The 26,374-nt window shown below is 41.1% G+C and overlaps 1 protein-coding gene across 1 annotated transcript; it reads left to right on the top strand.

Moving 5' to 3' along the window:
* Positions 1–10,335: 10,335 nt before the first annotated feature.
* On the top strand, positions 10,336–25,351 carry gal (galanin/GMAP prepropeptide). The gene is made up of 6 exons (XM_068313609.1): positions 10,336–10,470; positions 10,590–10,670; positions 11,596–11,650; positions 23,229–23,315; positions 24,064–24,135; positions 24,976–25,351. Exons 2-6 carry the CDS (start codon positions 10,590–10,592, stop codon positions 25,020–25,022), a joined length of 342 nt encoding a protein of 113 aa, XP_068169710.1. The 5' UTR covers positions 10,336–10,470; the 3' UTR covers positions 25,023–25,351.
* The last annotated feature ends 1,023 nt before the right edge of the window (positions 25,352–26,374 follow it).

The raw sequence follows: 26,374 nt of genomic DNA, 5'->3' as shown, positions 1-26,374 counted from the left end.
GGGAGTCACAGCCAGTGGTGTGCTTTTGTAAGAGGTGGGGAGTAAGTGCCCTATACATATTCCATTACGTAGATTTGCTTTTGTTAAACACACGAGGTAAATGGTCAGTGCCAACTTTATATTTATATTTATGCCTGTTTTTTAGAATAAGCAGGTTTTTGTTTCCATTCATGAGGAGCAGACAGGGACAGTTTTGTTGTAAATTCATTTCTTTACTTTTGACACGATCTTTGCTCCCTTCCTCATCCACATTTTCTTTTCTTTTACTTGTTCTTTGAACTGTGGGTTGTCATAATAAAACTTATTCTTCCCGCAAGACTAAGATTAAAAATTAAAGATTAAAACAACGGAATTATTAATCTCGGAAAGTAAATGATTTTTCCGCTCTAGTGTTAGTCTATGTGGTGAATCACATGCATAGCATATACTGTATGTGTACAGTCCTGTGACACACACACACGTACACGCACGCACACGCACACACACACACACACACACACACACACACACACACACACACACACACACACACACACACACACACACACACACACACACACACACACACACACACCCGAGGTAGAGCGGCAGCTCCTTCATGGTGCACCCTAAATAAGTAGCTTATAAAGGGGGCAGTGCTTTGCTCAAGGGTACTTTGGCAGTATTCAGGAGGTGTGTACTGGCACCTCCTGGCACCACTGCCAGTTTACACCATAATTTTTTTTTGCCCGACATGTGTCTTGAACTAGTGACCCTTCGTTCTCCAGGTCAAGACTGAACTACCGCTGCCCCAACGATCTGGACTCCGGGTTATTATTGATTCTGTTCCTGACCCAGCACAATAAACATTTTAGCTTTCTGGGTCATAACAATTTATAACCACTAATCCTGCTCTGGTACTGCTACATCTATGACCACTAATCCTGGGCAGGTTTTGGGTGAACTGAAGCCTACCCTAGCCCACATTGGGCAAGGCAATCACGCCATCGCAGAGAAAGACAACAGGTCAGCATGAGCAGGCTGCAGTTTCCTCTGCTCAGAGCAAGTTTGCTGTGCTTAATTTTGAGTTTTCTTCCTCCCGTATGTCTCCTTGGCCTTCCTCAGTGAGACTGTGCCTGAGGAAGGACAAGGAGACCTGCGGGAGGAAGCTGGAGAAGCAGCTGAGGTGCAACCAGGTGCGGGAGGTCTGGAATGGGGTGAGAACCATCATCAGACACGGGAAAGGGCACAGCACTGTGGAGGGGAATATTGAACGAGCGAATGAACTAAACAGCTTTTTCAATCGGTTCAGCTACCCCACCACTCCCGGTTCCTCGTCCCAGGCCTCTCCCGGCCCTGCAGACCGCTCCACTGATGCTCCCTCCTCCGTGAGTCTTCTCCTTCCACCCCTACCACTCTCCCCGAGCCCACTCCAAGAGCTGTGAAGCTCAAGGCCTCACCTCAACCACTGGACTTCCAACCTCGCCACGACCTCCTGCTCCCTCCATGACTGAGACCGTCATCACTGCAGACCTGTTGACGACAACGCTGCGGAGACTCTGTCCCTATAAGGCGGCAGGACCGGATAAGGTCTCCCAAAGATTCCTCCGAGCCTGTGCTTATGAATTACGGGACCCCCTGCAGCGATTGTTCAACCTCAGTCTGCGGCTGGGGAGGGTCCCGTCACTGTGGAAGACCTCCTGCATCGTCCTTGTACCCAAGAAAAGACGCCCTACTGAGCTCAAAGACCAGCGGTTGCTCTTACCTCTCACGTAATGAAGACCCTAGAGCGACTGGTCCTGGAGCTCATGCTTCCCCAGGTGCAGGGTGCAATGGACCCTCTCCAGTTCGCCTCCTCCACCGTGTGCTCTCCTACCTGGACGCTGGGGGCTATGCCGTCAGGGTGCTCTTCTTTGACTTTTAGAGCTTCAACACCATTCAGCCCCGGCTCCTGCAGGATAAACTGGTCTCCATGGCTGTGGACCCCTACCTCATGAGCTGGATCACGGACTACCTAACGGACAGACCCCAGTACGTCCGTATGGGGGACTGTTTGTCTTCTATGGTGACCAGCAGCACAGGGGCGCCACAGGGGACCGTGCTCTCCCCCATTCTCTTCACCCTCTACACATCGGACTTCAAGCACAACTCGGATATATGCCACATACACATACTCCGATGACACTGCAATTGTGGCATGTATCCAGGAGGATGATGAGGGGGAGTAGAGGGCATTGGTGACTGACTTTGTGGAGTAGTCCTAACGGAACCAGCTCAAACTCAACGTCTCCAAGACGAAGGAGATAGTGCTGAATTTCCGGCGGGCACCCCCCTCTCCACAGCCAGTGATTATCAAGGGCAGTGAGGTGGAGGTGGTAGAAAACTATAAGTACCTGGAACTGTAGCTAGACAGCAGACTGGACCGGTCACTCAACTCGGACTGTGTGTACAAGAAGGGGAAGAGCAGGATGTACTTCCTGAGGTGGCTGGCCTCCTTCAATATCTATATTGAAGGAGTTCCTTCTCATGTTCTATCATTCCATAGTTTCCACAGTGCTGTCATACGCCATTGTGTGTTGGGGTGGTGGGGCCAGGAAAAGAGATATGGACCGTCTTAACAGACTCATCCGCAGAGCGGGCTCAGTAGTCGGGCTGAGCCTGGACTCTGTGGAGACGCTTCTGCAGAGCAGGACCATGTCTAAAGTTAAGGCTATCATGAACAACACCAGCCACCCCCTGCACACCACCTTCTCCCAGCAGAGAAGCACCTTCAGTGGCAGATTGCTGTCACACAGCGCCTCCACAGAGAGGCTGAGGTCCTCCTTCGTGCCCCGTGCCATCAGGAGGTACAATGACTCTCTCAGGAGGAGTAGGGGAGAGGTGGCGAGGTCAGCACGGGGTTGAATGGAGGGGATGAGATGTCAGCCTGTGCTGCAGTGTAGTGGGGCCAAGGTGTTGTGATGTTTTGATTTTAGATAGTGACACCTTGTATTTTTGACCATTGTGAGATACTGTAGATATTAGATAGGTATTAGATATTAGATGTTGTGATATTAGATAGATTTTGTGATATTAGATAGATATTAGATGTTGTGATATTAGATAGTGACGCCTTACATTATAAGAAGGGTGTACCTTACCCACCATGTGGGCCTCCAGCTAATTATCACTTGCACTTTTTATTTTTATTTATGTTATTTTATTTTAATTTTATACTGTTTATATTTTAGTGATAGTTTAGTATATGTCCTGTTAATGCTACATGTGTCTGCTACTGTAGTGTATGTCTTGTGTTATGTCCTTTGGTGTCATTGTTTCTTTCTTTTTTATCCAGTATTTATTCATTATGTAATGCCTGAGCAGTGGATATATGCAATTTATTCCGGGATTAATAAAGTGTCTGTCTGTGCGTCAGTCTGTATGTTTTTAGACTGTGGGAGGAAGCCGGAGTACCTGGAGAGAACCCACGGGCACATGGAGTGGATTACAACCAATAAATGTTTTTTAAGATGAATAGAACATGTCAATTTTCAATAGAAAAAAAAATACAGTTGAGCACTGTTGCTGAGATTAATGTAAATCTTATCAAAGCTAGAATAAAGTAGATTCCACACCAGGTATTAAATGTGCCCCCTCAAAAGAGTGTCCAGTGATTTGTCAAGGAGATTAGCAGCTAACGAAGATTTGCCTCATTGAAAGAGGTTGATTACATATGAAGAGATTTTGTTTGTTTGCTTTGCAGATATATGCCTAAGGAACAAAGTAATTGAAAGTTATTTAAAATGATTATCATTATCAAGACCAAATGAGCTTCAAACATGAATTTTACACTTCAGTGGTATTTAAAAAAATCTAATCAATACCATTAAGGCTCTGTGAATTTATGTAAAAATGTAAAGAACATGACAACTGAAATACAGAGCCTACAGCACAGGCTGCAAAATAAAAATTAACTAAACTGTATATAAAATAGCACAGACTATTGGATGACTCTTATGTAACTAGATTAGTAACTCATGCTTCTCTATATTATGTTGCATCATATGAATACAAGGTAAAAAAAATAAGTTTAGCATCATTTCTGCTTTTTTGTTTTGACATTAACAAAGTTGGTAGATAGCAGTGACATGCGGTGAGGTTCATGGCTGGTGAGGCGCTGATTTCATCATAATTAGATTTACAAACATATGAACCTACAGTGTAGCTTATTCACCATTTAATTGTCAACAGTGAGTCAGTTATTTGTCTCATATAAAAGTCTCATAACAGAATTATTTACACATAAAAACTGTAGGACACAATTAGCACATTTGATTAAAAAAAAGTTATGTTGTTACCTACATGTTTGTTTATATGTTACTTTTACTTCTAAATGAAGTCCATGCACCGCTCTTTCTGAAAGAAAGCAGGAAAAAAAATTTGAGTTGAGATATGTAATCCTCCATTTTTATAGTAAGGCAAGGTGAGCGGAAAATAAATGAATGGCTGCACTTGACCTGCTGACTATAGATTGTAGTTTACTGTCACTTGTTCTACGGCCGAGGTAGAGGACTCTTCGGCCAAATCCCTGGGATCACCAGTGCCCCCTACCATGAGGCCAGACAAATGAGTGCCTCAACTGCCTCCCCTTACCACACGTCACTGGTAGATATGTAGGTAGGTAGGTAACTTTATTAATCCTTTAAGTAGGTTCCGCCAGGGAAACTGTCATCTTTCATCTTCCCCCATGGGATTAGAGAGTGTAGAGATGTTTACCATCCCTTTGTGTTTAATCTTAAACCTTGTGCTGCACTCCTTGCGTTGTACTGCCTGTGTTATACCGCCTGTGTTCTACTACTTGTTTTACTGCCTGTGTTGTACTGCCTGTTGTACTGCCTGTTTACCATGGGTCTGAGAGGACTGCAGTTTCATTTGTGCTGTATGTCATACATATTGGTGCATTTGACAATAAATCTGACTGATCTCTGTTACACTACACACAGTACAGTAAGCACACGAAAAGCGCTCAAAAAGAAGTATCTAACATCATTCAAGATATGAAAAGTGGACACACCATAAAATCTAAAAATAAAAAAGGCATAAATAAGCATAATGGATATGCTATTGAAAATAGTATAGAATTTTCATTTTAGAAAGAAACAGTTGTATTGTGCATGTCTGTCAATCATTTTCTTCTTATCCCCCAATGAAGAGCTGAGCAGTTTGATGGCTAGGGGGATGAAGGAGTTCTTCAGTCTGTTGGTCCTGCGTGTTGGGAGGTGCATGTTGGTCAGGCTTCTCAGGCTTTTTTGGTTATTGGCAATAGTGTGCAGAGGATGGCTGGCATCGTCCATGATGTCCAGCAGTTTGTCCAGAATTCTCTTCTCTGCCACCATTGCCAGAGGGTCCAGCTTCATCTCGACCTCTGAGCTGGCCTGCCTGATCAGCTTCTATAGCCTGGACAGGTCTGCCTTTGACACGCTCCATCCCCAACACACCACAGCGAACGACAGGACGCTGGCGACCACAGACTGAGAGAACATCCAAAGGAGCTTCCTGCAAATGTTGAATGCTCTCAGCCTCCTTAGGGAGTACATCCTGCTCTGAGCTTTTTTGTACAGCTGCCTCATGTTGCTTGTCCAGTCCATCTTGTTGTCCAGCCACAGCCAAGATGTTTAAAGGTCTGGACCTGGACAGTGGCCCTGATGCTCACTAGTCCTCGGCTTCCCTCTTTCCGCTTAGTGTACAGCCTCAGGATGCTGGACTTGGGGTGAAACCCTCCATGCATGGTGAGGAGCTTTCTAGTCTTGATATCTGTGGCTTCTATCTCCTCCTTTGGCCGGTTTATGATCCCAGCGGGGTATCTGATGACCGGCAGTGCATACATGTTGATGGCTCGGACCTTGTTCTTGCCATTCAGCTGACTTCTCAGGACTTGCCTTACTCTCTGGAGGTATTTGGCTGTGGATGACTTCCTTGCGGCCTCCTCATGGTTGCCATTAGCCTGTGGGATTCCAAGGTATTTGTAGCTGTCCTTGATGTCTTCTATCCTGCCCCCTGGTAGGTTGACCCCTTCAGTTCTGATCATCTTGCCTCTTCTTGATACCATCCGGCCACATTTGTCTAATCCGAATGACTTCCCTATGTCGTCGCTGTAGATCCTGGTGGTGTGGATCAGTGAGTCAATTTCTCGCTCATTCCTGGCATACAGCTTGATGTCATCCATGTAGAGGAGATGGCTGATTGTTGTCCCGCTTTGGAATTGGTATCCGTAGCCACTCTTTGTGATGATGTGACTGAGGGGGTTCAGGCCTATGCAGAACAGCAGTGGTGATAGTGCATCCCCTTGGTATATGCCGCACTTGATGTTAACTTGGGCAATTGGCTTGGAGTTAGTCTCCAGGGTTGTCTTCCACTTCCCCATTGAGTTCTTGATGAAGGCTCTTAGTGTCCTGTTGATCTTGTACAGTTCCAGACATTCCAGTATCCACGTGTGTGGCATTGAGTCATAGGCTTTCTGGTAGTCAATCCAGGCGGTGCACAAGTTGGTCTGCCTATTCTTATAGTCTCTGTGTACTGCTCTGTCCACCAGTAGCTGGTGCTTGGCTCCCCTGGTGTTATTACCAACTCCTTTCTGTGTCCCACTCATATATTGATCCATGTGCCTACTCATCTTAGCTGCCATGATGCCTGACAGGAGCTTCCATGTTGTACTGAGACAGGTTATTGGCCGGTAGTTGGATGGGGTAGATTCCTTCTGTGGGTCTTTCACGATCAGGACTGTCCTGCCTTCAGTCAACCATTCTGGGTGCGTCCCATCCCTTAGCAGCTGGTTCATCTGTGCTGCTAGACGCTCGTGGAGTGCTGTCAGCTTCTTTAGCCAGTATGTATGGATCATATCGGGGCCCGGTGCTGACCAACTCTTCATCTTTGACACTCTTTCTTGGATGTCTGCCATTGAGATGGTTACTGGTTCTTGTTCTGGGAGGCAGCTGTGGTCAGTCCTTAGGTCCACTAGCCACTGAGCATCGGCGTCGTGTGATGCTTTTCTTTCCCATATCCCCTTCCAGTATTTCTCCACCTCAGCTCTTGGTGGGTCTGGCCGGATGCTATTTCCCTGCCACTGAGAGTACACCTTTGCTGGTTGAGTGGAGAAGGTCTTGTTTATTCTCCTGGCCTCAATCTCCTTGGTGTATCGCTTCAGTCGGGTAGCCAGAGCCGTTAGTCTCTGTTTGGCAGTTTCGAGTGCTTCAGGTATGGAGAGCTTGCTGTATTTCCTGGGTGCCCCTTTATTCACCATATATATATATATATATATATATATATATATATATATATATATATATATATATATATATATATATATATATATATATATATATATATGCGCAGAACCCTCAGACTCCCAGGCCTCTGGTAGAGGACCCGAGCTTGAGGATGACACACAGATACCACCCTGAAAGGGTGAGAGGGACTTTTTTTTTTTTTAAATATATATATATATATATATATATATATATATATATATATATATATATATATATATATATATATATATATATATATATATATATATATATATTGAGACCTGTAGCACGCACACACACACAAGGTGTCTGTGGACATGCAGGTGATGAGTATAGTGGCAGGCAGCTCATTCTTTGTGCCCCCCCAATGAGCAACTTATAAAGGGGATGGCACCTCGCCGCGGCAGCTCACACCGAAATTTTCTTGCCTGACACGGGTCTTGAACCGCCAACCCTCTGGTCCCCAGTCCAAGACTTAGAGGACTGAGATGTGATCTGCCCTGTTAGCCACATCAACAACATACACAGTAAGTTTTTATAACCAAAACCAAGGCATACTGAGAAGCGTAAATCCATAATGGGTCTGAGCAACTTCATACAACTTTAAAAAAAATTGCATCATCAATTTATTAGATTTGAAGTTGCAAAGTCAGTCAGTCAGTAGGGCTCTTGCGATGTGGGGGTGTCCCATCCCTGTGCTTTGAGCCAACCAGATGAGCCAGTTTTTGCCAGCGCTGGCAGTCTTGTGCCAGCTGCTCTGCATCCTCCACAGCGACTCCCTGTTGTCGCAGGTCGCCTGCAATGACGTCAACCCATCGGGTGCAGGGCTTGCCTCGAGGTCGTTTCCAGCCTGCGGCCTTAGGGTCAAACTGGAGAATGGCTCTTGAATGGTGATCAAGGGGAAGGCGGAGGACATGACCAAACTAGCAGGTACGACGTTGGCAAGAAGCTCTGGGCTGGCCTGTGCAGGTTCTAAGCACTTTGTTGGAAACCCACTGTGGCCACCTGATGTTTTCGATGGTTCTAAGAGCCCAGATATAAAAACCATCTATGCTGGCAGCCAGGGTCTTGTTTAAGGGCCAAATTTCCGAGCCGTAGAGTAGAATGGAGAGGATGGCAGAGTTGTAAGTTCTAAGTGTCGCCTTACGTGAGATGGTCTGGTGCCGCTACAGTGGCTTCCAAAGAGATGCAGAGATGATGCTGCCAGAGCTCTTCTGCAGAGAATCTCTGGTTTAAGGTCCCCATTATCTGTCACTATGGACCCCAGATACATTAAGCTCTTGACAGGCTCCACAGTGTCATCACCCAGCGGCAGCGGAGGTGGATCCGGTCCATCACTGACATGCATGAATTTGGTTTTGGTCCAGCTCACTCAAAGACCAAGCTTCTCTGCCTCATCTCTGTATATGTCCAGGGCGTCTCTCAGCTGGCTGTAGGATGTGCTGAGTAGGATGGTGTCATCAGTATACTCCAGGTCGGTCAGGTGGTAGTTGCCGTGTGACACCCCGGGGACTCACTCACAGACCCTGGACATCAGATGGTCAATGATACAGTTAAAAAGGTCAGGAGTGGCCAATCAGCCCTGGTGAACGCCACTGGAGATGGGGAACCAGTCGGAGTCTCTACCTGCAAGGCATGGCAGATGGTGTCAAAGGCAGCCTTCAAATCAATGAACCCTATGTATAGATGGCGATCTTTGTGGAATTCATGGGTCTTCTCTATGAGCAGGCGAATAGGCATGACGCCAGCCTGCTGGAGATGGCAGCGACTTCTGATGGCTGGGAGAGCACGGATGAGCAAGATATTGCCGGGGATATAGAGAAGTATGATGCCTCTGTGGTTGCTGCAGACTAGCCTGTCACCCTTTTGTTTCCAGAAGGGTAGGATGAGTCCTCTTGTCCAGTCACTGGGAAGTCTCAGTCTCCCACATGTGGTTGAAGGTGTGGGGTCCTGCTGGGGTCCTGCTTCCTTTCTTCCTCTGTGCTGCCATACAGTCATCCACGCAGCTGTAATTGTGAATTTAACAACTACTTGATGGGAAACATGTATTGAAAACAACAACCCCAATTGTCTAACTATAACCATATTGACACTGACTCTATCTGGCCTAGCTGCCACTCTCTTTCTGTCTCTCTTTCTCTCATCCTATTCTTATCTTCTTTTTATCTCTTTTCCACCCAACCGGTCAAGGCGGATGGCTGCCCAAAAGAGTCTGGGTCCTGCCCGGAGTTTCTTCCTCATCAAGGGAGTTTTTCCCCGCCACTGTCACTTATGCTTGCTCAGGAGGGTTCAGTTGGGTTTCTCTTTCTGTTAAAGCACTTTGAAATGTCTGTTGCCATGATTAATTAAGCGTCTACATGTGTGAGCATGTGAGTGACGGACGTGTCGTGACGTGACCTCCAGTCCTCCACATAAGTAATGAGTCCACACACAGAGGCAACACAAGTTTTCATTAATGAACATAAAGAATATGATCAATACCCGATTATTTTGTGTATTTGTGAAGTCAACGACTCACATTATAACTTCACAACAAATTATTATAAAAAGCTTCATGTTGGAAAATAAATAAACGTTCACATCCCCATATTTATTTCCTAACTATTTATATTGTTTATAATTTTTGGTTTGTGATATACACTATTTAGAATAAGTAAATTAAGAAATTATAATATAATATTAAATATAATAAAATTGTATAAATGTATTACTATGTAATTATATCATTGAAAGACAGCGTGATTACACGTCATCGCAACTTTAGCAAGCCTCTTCAAAAACTTGCCTGAGTGTAACTAAAATATATTATTTTAATTTTTGAATGATCATTACATGAAAATTTGATGAATTTAATATTAAAGGAAGGAAATAAAGAAATAATAAGAATTTATGATTATGTATCTACACTTACAACGAGATTAAAGTTAGACAGACAAACACATTTTTCCTTTATTTTAATTCAATCCCAAACCTCCGAGGGCGACAAAGAAAAATCTGATGATAGCATTACATGACGTTATTGAAATCCATTATGTGGTGTGTTTGTGACCTGCCCATCGTGTCTGCAGGAGCGGCTGCTGACGCCAGTCAACATCAGCAGGGTCGGACTGGAAACATATAAAATGTGGACGGAGTCCTCATTTCATCCGAACCACATAGAACGACGCGCAACGCTCATTTCAAGACGACAGCAAAGCAATCAAAGGTAAATGGTTTTACTACTGACAAAAATAATGTAGTCTTAGATCATGCTGGAGAAAATTGTTTGACTGTAACCTTTCTAATGTTCATGTTCTCATGAGACTTTTCTTCTCTTATTCTCAGATGAAGAGGTGTTTAGGGTTTTTTTGCGTGTCCCTAATCTTCTGCGCTGCTCTCTCTGAAACCATCGGATTGGTCATTGCAGTAAGTGGATTAAGTTTCAATTTCCCGCAAATCTCAACTGTTAATGTGACACACAACTGTGATCAAACACGCATAATTATTAATAAAATACTAATATCAGTAACAACAAACAGGGGTAGAAAATAAAGCCAAGTGATAAAATGCATCAAATTACAAGAAAGATAGAGAATAAACTATAGAAGTATCTACATACTTAAATGTATGATGTTATATTAAAATTGTTATAATACCTAAATATAAAATGCAAACTAATAAAAACTAAGCATGGTCTATGATATAAAGAATTTGAGGACCAGTTAAGAAACTTCTCTCCAACACTGCGATGCAAACACTAAAGGACCTGAACCACTGAAACTAGAAGCATCAGGTTATTTTCTGTATATTTCTGAAGGCAGTTTCCACACCTCACAAGACTACACATTGATTTCATCAGTATCTGTAATGACACAACAGAAATCCAATGAATGTGAAATCACACTAAAACAAAAACTGCATAAGCAATGTAAACAAATCTTATCAGTATTAATTTCTAAAAATGCTTGAATGTTAAATTGTAAAATGACAATATGAAATCATATAAATATTTTTAAAATGATGGTTTTGAATTAAAAAAAATTAAAATATGCTGTAGTAGCTGTAAGCAGCATGGTGTCATAATGTTTCCTCACACAAGAATGTTCTGGGCTTGAAATCCACCTGCGTAACCTCTGGGTACACCAGCTTCATGTTTTCAACTGTCACATGTAGAAGGTGTCCACACACTGTTCTATTTCATTTTATTCATTTACAAATAGCCTTTGCCATGGCCTCTAGGGTTTTTAATATTCACCTTTGGTATCTTGAGACCTTAAACATGCTTGTGATGGGTGGACATCCAGCAGTGGCTCTTTGTGACCTGACCACTGTCTGTCTGTGGGTTATGCAGGCAAAGGAGAAGCGTGGCTGGACTCTGAACAGTGCCGGCTATCTGTTAGGTCCCCGTAAGTACAGCGTCTGACACACAACCCGCCGCCCCACCGCCACAGACACCACTATGCACTCTAAGCACCCAGTTCAGCTTGTCCGCTGTGGTTGAAGGGATAGGTTTTCACTATTAACACAAATTCGAGTGATCTAATTTATTTCAATAACTAAAAGAAATGTTATATATTTATTACATTTGTCAATATTACTGTGGTAAATAATATTAAATGTTTGTGTCATTAAATAATGAAGCCGTACAACTGGCTACCAGATAAGTGCTTGCGTCCATCTAGTCATATGGACATAATATACATAATATTATCATTATATATGTATATAAAATTTATTTGATGATATATATGCAAATGTCTACTATATCATCAAATAAATATACATGTAAAATGTTACAAATGGATAGATAAATATAGATACACAGACAGACATAGATAAATAGATAGATAGATAGATAGATAGATAGATAGATAGATAGATAGATAGATAGATAGATAGATAGATAGATAGATAGATAGATAGATAGATAGATAGATTGATAGGTTTTTCTTTTTGTCTTTCCTTTACTTCGTCATCTCTTCATTTTTCTTCCAGTATTTTTATAACATCTCCATATTTCTTGGTCACTTGTTTACTTTTATTTCAGTATTTATTTTTAACTATTATGTTAATTTCACATTATGCTAATAGTTTATTCTTTTTTGCCTTTACCATTTTCTGTACCCCTGTTGTTCTACTGCTAGTTATCAGTTATGTCTCCTAAAAGCTTGATCCGTATGTGCATGATATCAATTTTCAAACATTTATTGGCTATGCTACTATTAAAATTACATCTGTCTATTTGTCATTTTGCACCTTTGTGTTCAGACAGCATTTGGATTCTCTAATTGAAGTTGTTCATACAATTCAAACCCAGTGTGCAGCCCAGTGTCAGTAGCATTTACCTTTCAAAACGCAATTATCCAAGCTTTTATGACTGACGCATGGGCAAGGAATGAGGACACACATGAAATACAAATGTATATAAAATAAATTGGGCTTGGAAAGCTATGAACATCTTCCTTTTTTTCAGGCTAAAAAACATTTTAAAAAATTGTGATAGTATTAAATGGATGACACATTGGCAACATTTTGAGGCAATTCAGTTGGGTAGTATTTCCTTCAGCAGATCAAAGGTTGCAAATAGAACAATAGTGGGGACCAGGAAAACTGAGAAGTCAAATTAAATTTGGAAGCAGCATACCGTTTTGGCCGTCTGTTTGGATGAACTAGTTCCAGGACACTGGTGTTGTGCCACTTCATTCAAAATGTTTATTATGACACATGACGGAGGAGAGAAGTTGTTAGTTTGGTAGGAACAACAAAATGTCTCTTAGTCCACTAGGTCTTGGACTGTTTGTATGTGTGGGCCTGTACCATATACTGTATATAGAGACAGTAACCCCACGTGCATTTGTGCATCAACACACGCGGCTTCACCTCATTGCGGATTGTCAGTAGGTAGTCATGTGATGCTGTACGTGCATTCTATAGGCTGACAGCATCCGGAATTGCGCTGCATTCCGTGAGTCTTGGAACGCAACGCAATTCCGTGAGACACAAAAGTGCTTTGAACAGTCTGTAAGAGTGTGGGAAAACGTAATACAGATAGAATTTTTTTTATTCTATATACTGATTTTAATTCTCACGGGGAAATTAGTATATACAGTATGTGTGTGTGTGTGTGTGTGTGTACAGGCCCTGAACACACACACAAGGGGCATGTACGCATGCAGGGGAGGTAGAGTGGCGTGCAGCTCCTTGGTGGTGCGCCCAAATGAGCAACTTGGCAGTGCTCCGGGTGTCTCGGCAGTGCTCTGGAGGTGAGCTGACACCTCCCACTGTCAGTTGTTTTTTTGGGCGTGAGCAGGAATTGAACCGCCGATCTTGAAACATTGGATGACCCGCTCTACCTCGTGCTCTACAACTGAGCCACCGCCGCCCCACAGATGGCTTTAGGTGATTTAATATCAGTATGGGGAGGGTTCATAAACGTTCAAATTATCGTACATAATAAAATAAAGAGTTTGGCGCTATATTCCGGAATTTCGTATTTGTGGGTTGGTTCCTGGAGTGCATTATGCATATGCACAGTGATCCCTCCTTACTCCCGGTTAATGCACTCCAGGAACCAACCCACAAATATGAAATTCCGCAATATAGCGCCCAACTCTTTATTTTATTATGTATGATAATAAAATATTTTATTATGTATGATAATTTAAACGTTTATGAACCCTCCCCATACAGTACCATATATATATGGTACTGTTTCCTCATTCATTGGCATATGTATAGAGCCAATGAATGAGTAATGAAATGCTAAGCTAAGAAATGCTATGGAATGATAATCAGACACAATCATGTTTGGCCACAAGACCCAGAAAAATGCTAAGGTGTCTTGAAGGTAAGGACAAACTTTAGAATCTGTGGTCATTGATTTATTAATGTAAAATTCCCTTTTTTTGTGAGACAATATGATGTTAGAAGTTGTATGGCAGTGTAGCACGGTAGCGTGGGGGCTAGCAGGTTCCATTCCAGTTTGTATGTTCTGCCTGTGTCTGCGTGGGTTCTCTGGTTTCCTCCTGCCACCAAAACTTGAAGCGTAGGTGAATACGACATTGTCTATAGGTGTGAGTGCAAGAGTAAGTGTTTTTTTTATCTTTGTGTGTGGTCCTGTGATGAACTGGTGTTACATCAGGGGTATACCCTGCTTCTTGCCCTTAGTCAGCTGGGATAGTTAGATAATTACAATCTTCTTGTCTTTGAGAAGAATGGATTAGGTTGTACAGCAAAGGGCTGGGCTCGACGGGCAGTGTGTGCATGTTTTACTCCGGATGAAAAATGAAGTTGTGTTTCTGAGTGATGGTTGTTGATCCATTGATGGTCTTCAGAACATTTTGGCAGTCCTCACCAATTGGGCAGACTGTTTGATCATTTTCCTCCAGTACATATGAAGAGAGCACTACATTTACCAGCTAGCTACAGCATGAAGGGTACACACAATGATGCCGACACAACTACAATTATCAAGAAAACACACAGCTTGTCCACGTTCACCAAGACTGAGAGTATGAGTATGTATTATGACTTATTTGTTCTTTTTGTATGTACAGCAGCTATTTTTTGTTAATTTTATATCAGGGATTTTTTTTCTTTTAGCAGACTCTTATAAAACTTATATTGTTACGCTTTCTTCCTTCATTTTTAATAATTTAATTTCCTAATGCCAAGATAAGAAAATAAGATTTATTTATTTAGAAATTTAATAATATTAAGCAGCGCTTCTCAAATAGTAGGGTGCGCCCCCTTGGGGGGGAGTGGTGCGATGCCAGGAGGGGGGTGTGTGACCCTGGGGAACATGTTTTTTTTTCCTGACTAAAATAAAGTATAATTGCACATCCACTACAGTAGTCGGCAGAAGTGCCATAAACAAACCTCCAAGACTCAACATGAAAAAATTTTTAACAGGGAAGAAAAGAAAGGCAGAGAGAGACAAAGTTAATGAGACAAAAGCAAGTCACCCGAAAGCTAAGACGAGGAACTGTGACGTAGTGTATGTAGCGCTGGGCTTCACTGTGACTAGAGACCGGTGTGTTTGCTGTGTCTAAAAATGCTGGCAGCGGACAGCATGAAGCCAAATAAATTAAGTCGTCACTTAAAGACATTGAAACCCAATCACACTGATAAGCCGCTGGAGTTCAGTGAAAGATGTGCCGAATATTGCCAGCAATCATCCCGCTTTGTGAATGCTACTTCAGTAAACAAGCGAGCATCTCCCCACCTATTTATTTGAATAAGCTCACTTCAAAAAGTCTCACGCTGTCACACTGTCACGCTTTCACCAACTCCACCCACTACCTGTCAGTTAAGCGCCCAACCAATCAGGGCGCCCAACCAATCACAGCGCATCTGCCAGAAGGAATCACATGAACAATACGGCGTAAGGCATCTGCTATGTTAGGAGAAGAAATAACCAATTATGGACTTCCCAGTTAACATAATTTTAGAGTGTCATAATTGTTCCAACAATTTTCATGTTTTTGAGCAGAAAGTCCAAACAGCAGGAACGACAGAGAAAACGGCAACGATTTCTGAGTGAAAATAACTGGCTAGCACGAACAGTCTGTCCAGCTATAAGCGCAGATAAATGCAAAAAAACACAAATGCAAGCATTCATCTAAATGGCAACCCCTAACAGGATAACCACATATAGTTTGTTCCCATTCATTTATGTTCCCTATTTAGTTAAAATGTACAACTATAAGCTCTAATGAAAATAATGATAGAAAACAACTTTCACAACACAGCGTGGCACCAGGAGACAGATCCTTCAGCATCTACAGAGCTAAATCACATGTTGAGTACATGCAAAGTTGGTTCTGAAGGATGTAATGTTTTCCTGTGGCCATTAAATGAGTTTACAGAAGGTACCTGCTAAAGAAGAGGGTCAAAACCTACCAGGAAATGGTGTGCTACAGGCTGCAGATAAAGACAGGTCTTCAAATTGAATTACTTAGAGCAGTTAGAATTGGGTGCAGGGTCACATGTGATCCATGTTAATTATTGGAACACTCCAGATACTAATTGTTGTATTTAAAACAAGAAGAAAATGAAATGTGATTGGCTTGTCATCATTCACTACTACTAGGGATGATGTTATTTAAAATGTGAAGTGATGAGTGATTATTAATAAGTGCAAATTATGTCTCTTAGGGCTCTCATCTACAGGGTGTTTGTATGTTTGTGTGAGCACAATACATGTATATACTGTATATACACATACACATATACATATACAGTATATGTTTACCATGGTCTCGAACACACAGAGATAGAAGCAAACACGCTACACCATATCCGACCATTGTCCGGCAGTTCTTCTTTCTGCCACAACCCCACTGAGCAGCACCTCTGCGTTCACGCAGTTCCAACACTCGTCTCCTCCTCTTGTCATTGTTTGCTGTTGTCTGTGTTAGCAGCGTCAGGCTTGGTACCTTGGATACTTTACTGTTTATCATGGATGATAATCAGGCTTGGTACCTTGGATACTTTACTGTTTATCATGGATGATAATCAGGCTTGGTACCTTGGATACTTTACTGTTTATCATGGATGATAAAGCAAAGGCTAGTGAAGATAGTGGAAGTGGTGGCCATCTCTCTGGCAATAACTCTGACTCTGACCAACTATATCTCCCCACTCCTACTCCTCCTACTGGATGACTTCATTGCACACGTCGGCAATGATGGAGACACTTGGAAGGAAGTGATTGGGAGGAATGGCCTCCCTGATCTAAACACGAGAGGTGTTATGTTGTTGGACTTCTGAGCTAGTCACGGATTGTTCATAACTAACATCATGTTCAAACACAAGGATGCTCATAAGTCTACCTGGTACCAGACCATCCTGGGTCAGAGGTCAATGATCGATCTTGTGATCATATCATCTGACCTTCAACCGTGTGTTTTGGACACTCGGGTGAAGAGAGCTAAGCTAACAGGTGATCATGTTTGTCCCACCTGCATTTCAAAGCTGCAAGCAAGTTTTGATTCGTCTGAAGAATGAGGGGCTCTAGAAATGTAGCCTCTCCTCTCCTGCGACTTCAAAATAAGGGACTATGATTCCACCAGACCTCTGATGGTGTTGGAATATTATTAAAACAAAAAAGGAACAATCACCAAGTTAAGAGTCTTCTTCTTCTCCTTTCGGCTTTTCCCTTCAGGGGTTGCCACTCAAAGTGAAAATATACCAAAAAGTCCAGCGCAGGTGAAAAGCACATCCTTTCAGCAATGTTGTCTGTTCAGTGATGCCTTGATATTCTTGTTCTCATAGGATTTATTATTGAGGAAACAGCACCACAATTTTTATTATCAGTTACACAAAATGGGCATCATGGTGTCATAGTTTCTAGCAGCTTCTCCTCACAGTAAGAATGTGGGTTCAAATCCACTTGAAGCCCTGAGGTCTTTCGCCATGGAGAAAGACCTCAGATATATATATATATATATATATATATATATATATATATATATATATATATATATATATATATATATACACACACACACACACACACACATATATATATACTGTATGTATATGTGTGTATATATATATATATATACTGTATATATATATATATGTACAGTGATACCTCTACTTACAAATGTCTTACAAATGTCTCTACTTACGAAATTTTCTACTTATGAAATTTCTCAGCAGGAAAATATTGCTTCTACTTACGAAAGAAATTTCGACTTACGTAATTTAAAAACACAGTATCGGCTGATACTCGAATCTCCCACAGGTTCCTGAACACCACATTGTCATAGCTGCTCTGCCATTGGCTATTACTTATTACGTATCTTCCTGGCATCCCATTGGCTAAGAGGGATGCCACTCCACCTCTGTGTGGCGCTAGAACGGTCCTTATGGAGTGTGTTCGGCATTCAACCCATGAGGTGTTCTGACAGTTTTTGCACAAATAAAATAACTTTTTGAGTACGTATTCGCTATGGACCCCAAGAAAGTGATGGAGAAAAGATGAAAAGACAAAGAAAAGTTTTTTATGTCCATAAAAACAAAGCAACAGATCATAAAAAAGCACGAGAAAGGGATGCGTTTGGTTGATCTCGCTAAAGAATATGGCCGTAATGCATCTACAATCGACACGTTATTAAAACAAAAGGAAGTTTAAGGAGTTTAAGGCATTGTGTGGGTGGTTGGACAAGTTCAAAAGGAGGACTGGAATTCACTCTGTTGTTCAGCATCGTGAGATAGGAGCGCATGAACCAAAGAGGGCAAAAAACAATGAGGACAGCAGTTAAAAGGTAAATGACCGTCATTATTATTCTTTACTCTATTCTTTGTTTTTTATGTTATGCACAACTCTCATTTACTGTGTAATAATCTAATCGTAACATCTATTTGTTACATGTTTTGATGCATTTTTATGCTTTATAAAATATTGATGTCGGAATTTTTGTGGGCTTGGAACGGATTAGGGCATTTCCATGGAAAACGCGTCTCTACTTACGTAATTTTCTACTTAGGTAATTTCTTCCGGAACCAATTTATTTAGTAAGTAGAGGTACCACTGTATATGTATACAGTAATCCCTCGTTACTCATGGTTAATGCATTCCAGGATCATCCAACCAACCATCCATCCATCTTCAACCCGGGTCATGGGGGAAACAGAAGGGATGCCCATATTTTCCTCTCCCCGGACACCTCTTCCTGCTCCTCCGGGGGGATTCCGAGGCATTCCCAGGCCAGCCGAGACACACACACACACACATACACAACAAATACTTATCTAATCATGATGAGAGCTCTGGAGACGATGAATGGTCCATTGAGGTGTTGTTACAGAATATTCTGGGTACAGGAAAAACTTTACAGACGAGAGCTGCAGCGAAGTTCCAGGTACAAAATATGAAAAGAATCACACAATATTTATACTCTAAAGGCGTGACTAGGGGGAGGTATTAACCTCGGCTCATCTGCTTTCAACCAGTTTTTTACGGGCTTTCAGTTGGTACGTCATGACCTCCAGACATTACCAAAAATATCAAGTCGACAGTTTCACAAAACTATTTGATGACATAATATAATCAGTCACGCGAACCCTGCGAGGACATACAGAGTATCTGCTGCAGACATTCTTTGGATGACCCTGCGCAGAAACGTACATTCTAATTTCAGGTATAACATATGAAATGATCTGGCTTGCTGCTTCTGTCAGTGTCTAACTTCTTCCGAGGATACCAACAGTCATGGAAACATTTCCAAATATGGTCTAACAGTAATTATTTTCATGCAGCGTCTTCATGACCTCGAGACATCCTGGGGCCACCTTCACAAGTGCTGGATGATTTGACACACACAACAATACAGATCTTTGGTTCTATGAAATTATATTATTTTATTATATTATTTTATTGTATTATTTTATTGTATTTAAAACTTTCCACCACATCCCATTCCAAATGGAAACCATAGCTGGACAGACTGTTGGTGCTAGCAGCAAGTTTCACTCAGAAATCGTTGTTTTCTGTCTCGTTCCTGCTGTTTGGACTCTCTGCTCAAAGACATGAAAATTGTTGGAACAGTTATGACACTCTAAAATTGTGTTAACTGGGAAGACCATGTGGAGTTATTTCTTCTCCTAACATAGCAGATGACTTACGCCATATTGTTCATGTGATTCCTTCTGGCAGATGCGCTGTGATTGGTTGGCTTGATTGCTGACAGCGTGAGACTTTTCAAGTGAAAAGCTCACTTTTTCAGATATATAGGTGGGGAAATAATGAACATGGTATGTTTATATATGTGTGTATATATATATGTGTATATATACACACACACACACACACACACACACACACATACTGGTAAATATTTATATAATCTGTATTACTTAAAAATGTTGCCAATGTAAAAGTTCATCTTCTGTAACTATTGTCTTGTTCACTGTCTTCACTGTCAAACAATAGAATTTAATCAAACATTGTCCTGTGTCCTGTGTCACAGGGATACTTTAAGTAAATACTGGAGATATGTGTGTGTGTGTGTGTGTGTGTGTGTGTGTGTGTGTGTGTGTGTGTGTGTGTGTGTGTGTGTGTGTGTGCGCGTGCGTGCATGCGTGTGTGTGTGTGTTTGTATATGTTTGTGTGTGTGTGTGCGTCTCTGACACACTGTGTGTGTGTCAGTGTGTGTCTGTGAAGCCCGCATAAAGGTTGCTCCTGCATCATCCTGTGTTTCAGGTCGTATTGATCACCTAATTCAGATAAAGGATTCTCCCAGTCCCAGAGGCAGAGAGGAGCTGGTCGCTCAATGTAAGATAGACTCATACGGCCGCTGCAGGGTCTTGGTATCAAGCTAGGAATTGCTCTGAACAAAGATCACACCTTTTAGCTACTTTTGTCCCTCATCAGGGAGGACATCTGTCATTTTATGCTGTCTGTGCTTCTGCTTCCAAACATAGCAATTTTATCTACTTTAAGCGAAGAAAATCATTTTGATCTCTGTACATATATGTGCGGTGTGGAGAATGGATATTACACTATATTTGTGCTCATTGTTGACTAATGGTGGTAACAGGAATGTCGTCACTAATGGTGGTAACAGGAATGTCGTCACTATGAAGTATTCCTGCATTCATTCCATCTTGGTGGGCAGCAGCAGCTTGGTCCACTAAGTCTTGGGCTGGAGACCGGAGGGTGGCTGGTTCAACGCCCATGAAGTTCAAGGTGCCCTTGAGCAAGGCATCATCCCCTTAAAAAGTTGCTCATTGGGGGTGCACCATTAAGAAGCTGCATGCCACTCTACCTCTCATCTGCATGCTTACAGGTGTCGTGTGTGTGTGTGTGTGTGTGTGTGTGTGTGTGTGTGTGTGTGTGAGTGTGTGTGTGTGTGTGTGTGTGTGTGTGTGTGTGTGTGTGTGTGTGTGTGTGTGTGTGTGTGTGTGTGTGTGTGTGTGTGTGTGTGTGTGTGTAAAGTAACATTCCTGAGCTGAATTCATTGTCATTCATTAACTTTTTCCTTAAGATAGATAGATATATACTTTAATGATCCCAAGGGAAATTCAGGAAAAACTAATGCCTTCAAAACTTAATGCCTTCAAATTAAATAAAACCTGGCATTTGTATGTTTAATGTATACTCACTATATTAATTATATATAATTTAATACTTGTTTATTTTTGTAGGAGATTTCATAATTCTCAGATATTTCCAAAAATTTGTAAAAATTTAATTTTATTTTTTTTTTTGCATTATTCTTGTAAGCACACACACACAGACACACAGACACAGACACACACACACACAGACACACACACACACACACACACACACACACACACACACACACACACACACACACACACACATTAGGTGGCATGGCATTAGGTGGCATGTGTATCTACTAATGTTCACATTAAATCACATGTCAAACCAGCTGGAACATTGGAATCTGGCTCACAAAAATTGCTTTTCATTAAGCTATCATTTAATATTATTATATTATCTGCCATAGTATTCAATGGGTATTAGACCTGTTTCATGTTATTTTGTAAATTAAGTTTTTAAGACTATCCTGTCACCCATTACCTGTGGTCTGCATGGCAGAGTGAATGTAAAACTGGATGATGACTCAGGGTAAGATAGACCCAGATCTCATTGGGAGTTGGTCTGGCTTCAGTGATTTTAAAGAGTGTTTGCATCTGAATGTGTTTGTCAGAGAAACCAAAGCTTATCCCTGTGACTCAAAATGTAACATTAGCCCAATATCTTAGTGTGTCTCACATTCAGTCAGAAGACCTATTTATTGAATGAATATTAACATGAAATTCAAACAACTCTTCTTCTGCGCCTGCAAAGAATAGCATCATGTAAACACAACATTTTCTTTTTCCACTAGCCACCAGGCTAATTTATATCCAAGTCCTGTTTTCTATCTTAATGTTAAGTAAGGACAAAAAAATTTTTTTCCTGCTTTTGGGGTCTCAGAATGTAGGAGTTCTGTGTGCAGATCCAAATCAGTCCGAGTACATTTTTTTCCACAAATTTATCCAAGAACTTTAAAGACTACGGCTGGTTCATTTTGGTCAGAGTGTTCTGCTCTGTAAGCAGAGCTCTCCTGAACCACCCAGCAAGGACAGTGACTCTGAACAACATCTCATTTTGATCTATAGGCTCAAGAAAACTCAGTGGCATTACTTTAAGTGTGTCTTCCACATCAGTGGTCCCCAACTTTTGAACAGTACACCCATGGATCCATGGGTCAATCAGTACCGAGAGAGACAGAAAGAATACAGAACTTATGTTTCTGGAAACACCTAAATAAAAAGAAAATATCAGTTTTCATGCTGGGGATATATATCATTTTATTTTGCTGTATTTATCCGCCACATGTTAAAGGCCAGTCCGTGAAAATATTGATGCTAAGCCGGTCTGTGGTGCAAAAAAGGTTGGGGACCACTGGTTTGCATGAACACCTCAAGACCTTATAATGTGTTAACCACCATGGCTACTTGAATCATTTTGCTTGTCCATTATTTTATTTTCTTCATTAATGTTTTTTATGTGTTAAAACTGCAGTCCATCCTATTTTTTATGGTTTTTATTTATTTATTTATTTTTAACCCCTCAGTTATTCAAAACTTTGTTTTACTGCAATTCCACTAGCCAAGCCCTGCAGGTGGTCCGTAAAAGTTTGAGCCAACCAGTTACAAGCTTAGTACCAAATGTGCAACAATATTCTTTAGCTCTTACAGCAATGAAGTAGAGAAGAGCCTTGAATGCATGTTTGTACGTCTGTTGGTCTAGTAGGTTATGGATGTATAAAATAACATTAAACAGCTGCAGATTGTGTTCTTGTATCTGAAATATTAAAGAAAAATTCCTGTATTACATTTACCCAGTTTTCCTCATCTTAAAGCCGTACAATCTGAGCGGTGCCGTCAAATGCCCTTTGACCCATGTACTGTTTCTATGACTTGATTGTGATTCCCCTCACCCCGTCCCCCACTACTCAGACGGCATAGATGGGCACAGGACACTAGGAGACAAGCCTGGTCTTGCTGGCAAGAGGGACATGGGCCAGGAGGAGGACTTCAGAACAGGTCTGTCTGGAGGACACAGAGAGACACGATGATAGGACTCCCAAAGAGATGCACTCTGGGATTTTATGATTTCATTTATATGACAACCATTCATCCAGCAACTCAGTCCAAAAGATATATCTGAACATAGCTAATGACTCAGAATCAGGCTTTATTTTTAAGAGACCATTGCACGTTACTCAGGGTGTATCATTCATCAATCTCATAATGCATCGGACTTAAACTAAACAACAAAATAAAAATAAATTAACAACACCTGAGCAGACTATTTACTAGGAAATGTGCTGAGTTATTTGTTGAAATGGTGACATGGGGAAATTCTTAACAGAATCTTAACAGTTTATGAAGTGGATAATGAAAAGTTAAATTTTTTTTATGTTCGTGAATTTTCATGATTTTGCCAGCTCTCCTGACAGAGACAGAAGGCTTCTCCATCTCACTATGTACTGTTCTGAGTTCCAAATATCAGTGATGTTTTGTTCTGCTAAAAAAAAAATTTTAATTTAAAAAAAAAAATAATTGTGTTTTTTAAGGGTGAAAATGGGTTATGAACTGCAAATACAATGTATTTTGTAGATGTTTTAATCCAAATCCAAATCAAATGCTGATCATAATGAACAACATTAACAGAATTTCTCCCTTTAGCCATATACGTATATAGTTCTGTGGACGTATTTAGACCCTTTACTGTTTCAAACCTACCAAATTTACCTGGCACTGGTGTCAAACATTGTCTTTGTCCTCACAGGTACCCTCAGAATAGCAGATGGAGACGTCATTCACACTGTCATAGATTTTCTTTCATTCCTCAAACTTAAAGGTAGGCCTGTTAACCAGCTGCGATCTAACTTGAATGTGAGTCAGTGTGTGTGTTCCACAGCCATCCAGAGTAGTAATGCAGCACAGGAGACAGTAGATTGGACAGAAAATCACACAGACTGGTGTTGTGGAGACAGTTGCTTTCAACAACTGAGTCTTAAATCAAATATTTCATGTCTAATATGCAATTTGAGGAACCACTCCACCTCTTTCTGTCATACATTTAAATACTCTTTCAATTTTATATACATTATATACATTAACATGAGGCTGAGCTTGACATCGATCTGACAATGATCTGACAATGTACTAAAACCAGCAAACCTGTCGTACCTGTCAGGCCCAGAGGCTAAAATTTTAACTTCGCTCCGGACTAATGAATGACTGATATAACAACATTCTGACACTTGATTTACTGTCAAAAATGTAACATTCATGTCACAAATACAGTAATGAATTGTTACTATTGAGAAAGTCACTGGGGAAGAATATTATATGCTATTCCCTTTGCATAAATGTATGAGTAAATATAACAATGCTCTGGTGTGAAGATTTGTTTGAAAAAATGCTGGAGGTCACCAGAATCATCACAAAAATCTGTGTGAATGTGATGAATCTTCTCAGGACATTTGGCCAGTAGCTTTTGAAATAAACATGTCTTCCAACAAGACTGTCATTAGCAAGGAGGAGAAACTTACAGGAAATATGTCATGGTTTCACATTGATACATGCTGAGTGTGTTAGATGAGAGGGCACATGATAGCTTTTCAGGACTAGACATTGTTTGAAATGACAAACATCTTGTCTGACACTTAAATCTATTTTGTTTGTGTGATTACAGAGTTGGGAGCCTTGGATAGCCTGCCTACCTCTGTGACATCAAATTAACTGGCCCATCCCTGATTTTCCTGCCTCTCTGGACTTCATCATCCTTCATCCATGTCTATATTTCTGCTCTCTGGGCTCCCAATGCCTGAAATGTCACCTTACTGTAGCTCAAGTCAGACTCTAATTATAAATCTGCCCTGGTCTCAAATATCAGATTTTGGATCTCTCAGTGACAGTGATTTTTTTCAGCTCCTGTGTTAATAAAACTTTATGTCCATCACTGATCGGTCAGTGTCTACTGGAGGTGGCTCCAGGTAATCGGGATGTCTATACAAACACTGTCTTATTATATGATACTATTCTCTGAAAGTTGAGAAAATAAAGAAATAAATGGCACTGAATTTACAGCTTGAGTTCATTTAAACACATTTAAACACTTTCACTTAAACATTTTCAGTGTTTTTTCTACTGTGAGAACAAAAGAAAATGTCTAAGGTGTTTTGGTAGACTATGACATGATGTTAATGTGTGGGTACACAATTGATCATGGATAGATTCAACAGTCAACTTGAGCTGTTCATTTAAAGCACTTAGGGGGTGCTATGTACCCATTTTGTCACAGCCACTGTTTGTTTACAGATAAGATTGCATGGCTTGCACCTCTTGACTTGTCTACCAAAGTGAAAGCATTGTCCAGGAGGTCAGTGCTTTGGGCCCCAGTTCCCCTGTCTGCATGTTGATGGGTCCTTGAGCAAGATAGTAAACCCCAACTTTCTCTTTATGGCTACCGATCGTTCCCCTTTGAGGATCAACAAAGTGTAAAAAACCCCAAAAAGACACATTTCTCCATGCCTCCACATTATCACAGTTCAATGGACCTTATGATCATGAAATATAGCATCAGCAAGATGTAATAGATTATCTGACTAAATGACAGGTCAATATGGGCAAAGACCTAGTGCATAAAAGTAGACAAAAGAAAAGAAACAGTTGTGACATGGTGACAAAATTAAACATTGACTTATGGATGTTTTCAGAGTGGGCTGGAATGCAGCATTGGAAGAATCACAGAGATTAGATGAGGAACGGACGAGGTAATTCAAAATGGGAAAATCATTGCTCAAATCAATTAAGTTTATTTTACTCCTCATTAAAGTACACACAGCATTGACAGAAAAACACACAATTATTGACTACTTTTTTTTTTCAGATTTATTGAAAAATGTTTCAACAATGAACTTAAATGATTTTAGCCACTTGGTGCAATATACTGTAACAGATTGAAAAATTTAAGGGGGTCTGAATACTTTCTATTTAAGGTTGTGATTTTTACTTTAAGGATATATTCTAATCACCCCTTGAAAAATGTATTTTGAAAGATAATCAACATGTGGCACCGAAATGAGCTGGTG

This window comes from Antennarius striatus, chromosome 4 (genome assembly GCF_040054535.1).
Source record: "Antennarius striatus isolate MH-2024 chromosome 4, ASM4005453v1, whole genome shotgun sequence".
Classification (NCBI taxonomy): domain Eukaryota; kingdom Metazoa; phylum Chordata; class Actinopteri; order Lophiiformes; family Antennariidae; genus Antennarius; species Antennarius striatus.
This window is presented reverse-complemented; position numbering and strand designations above follow the sequence as displayed.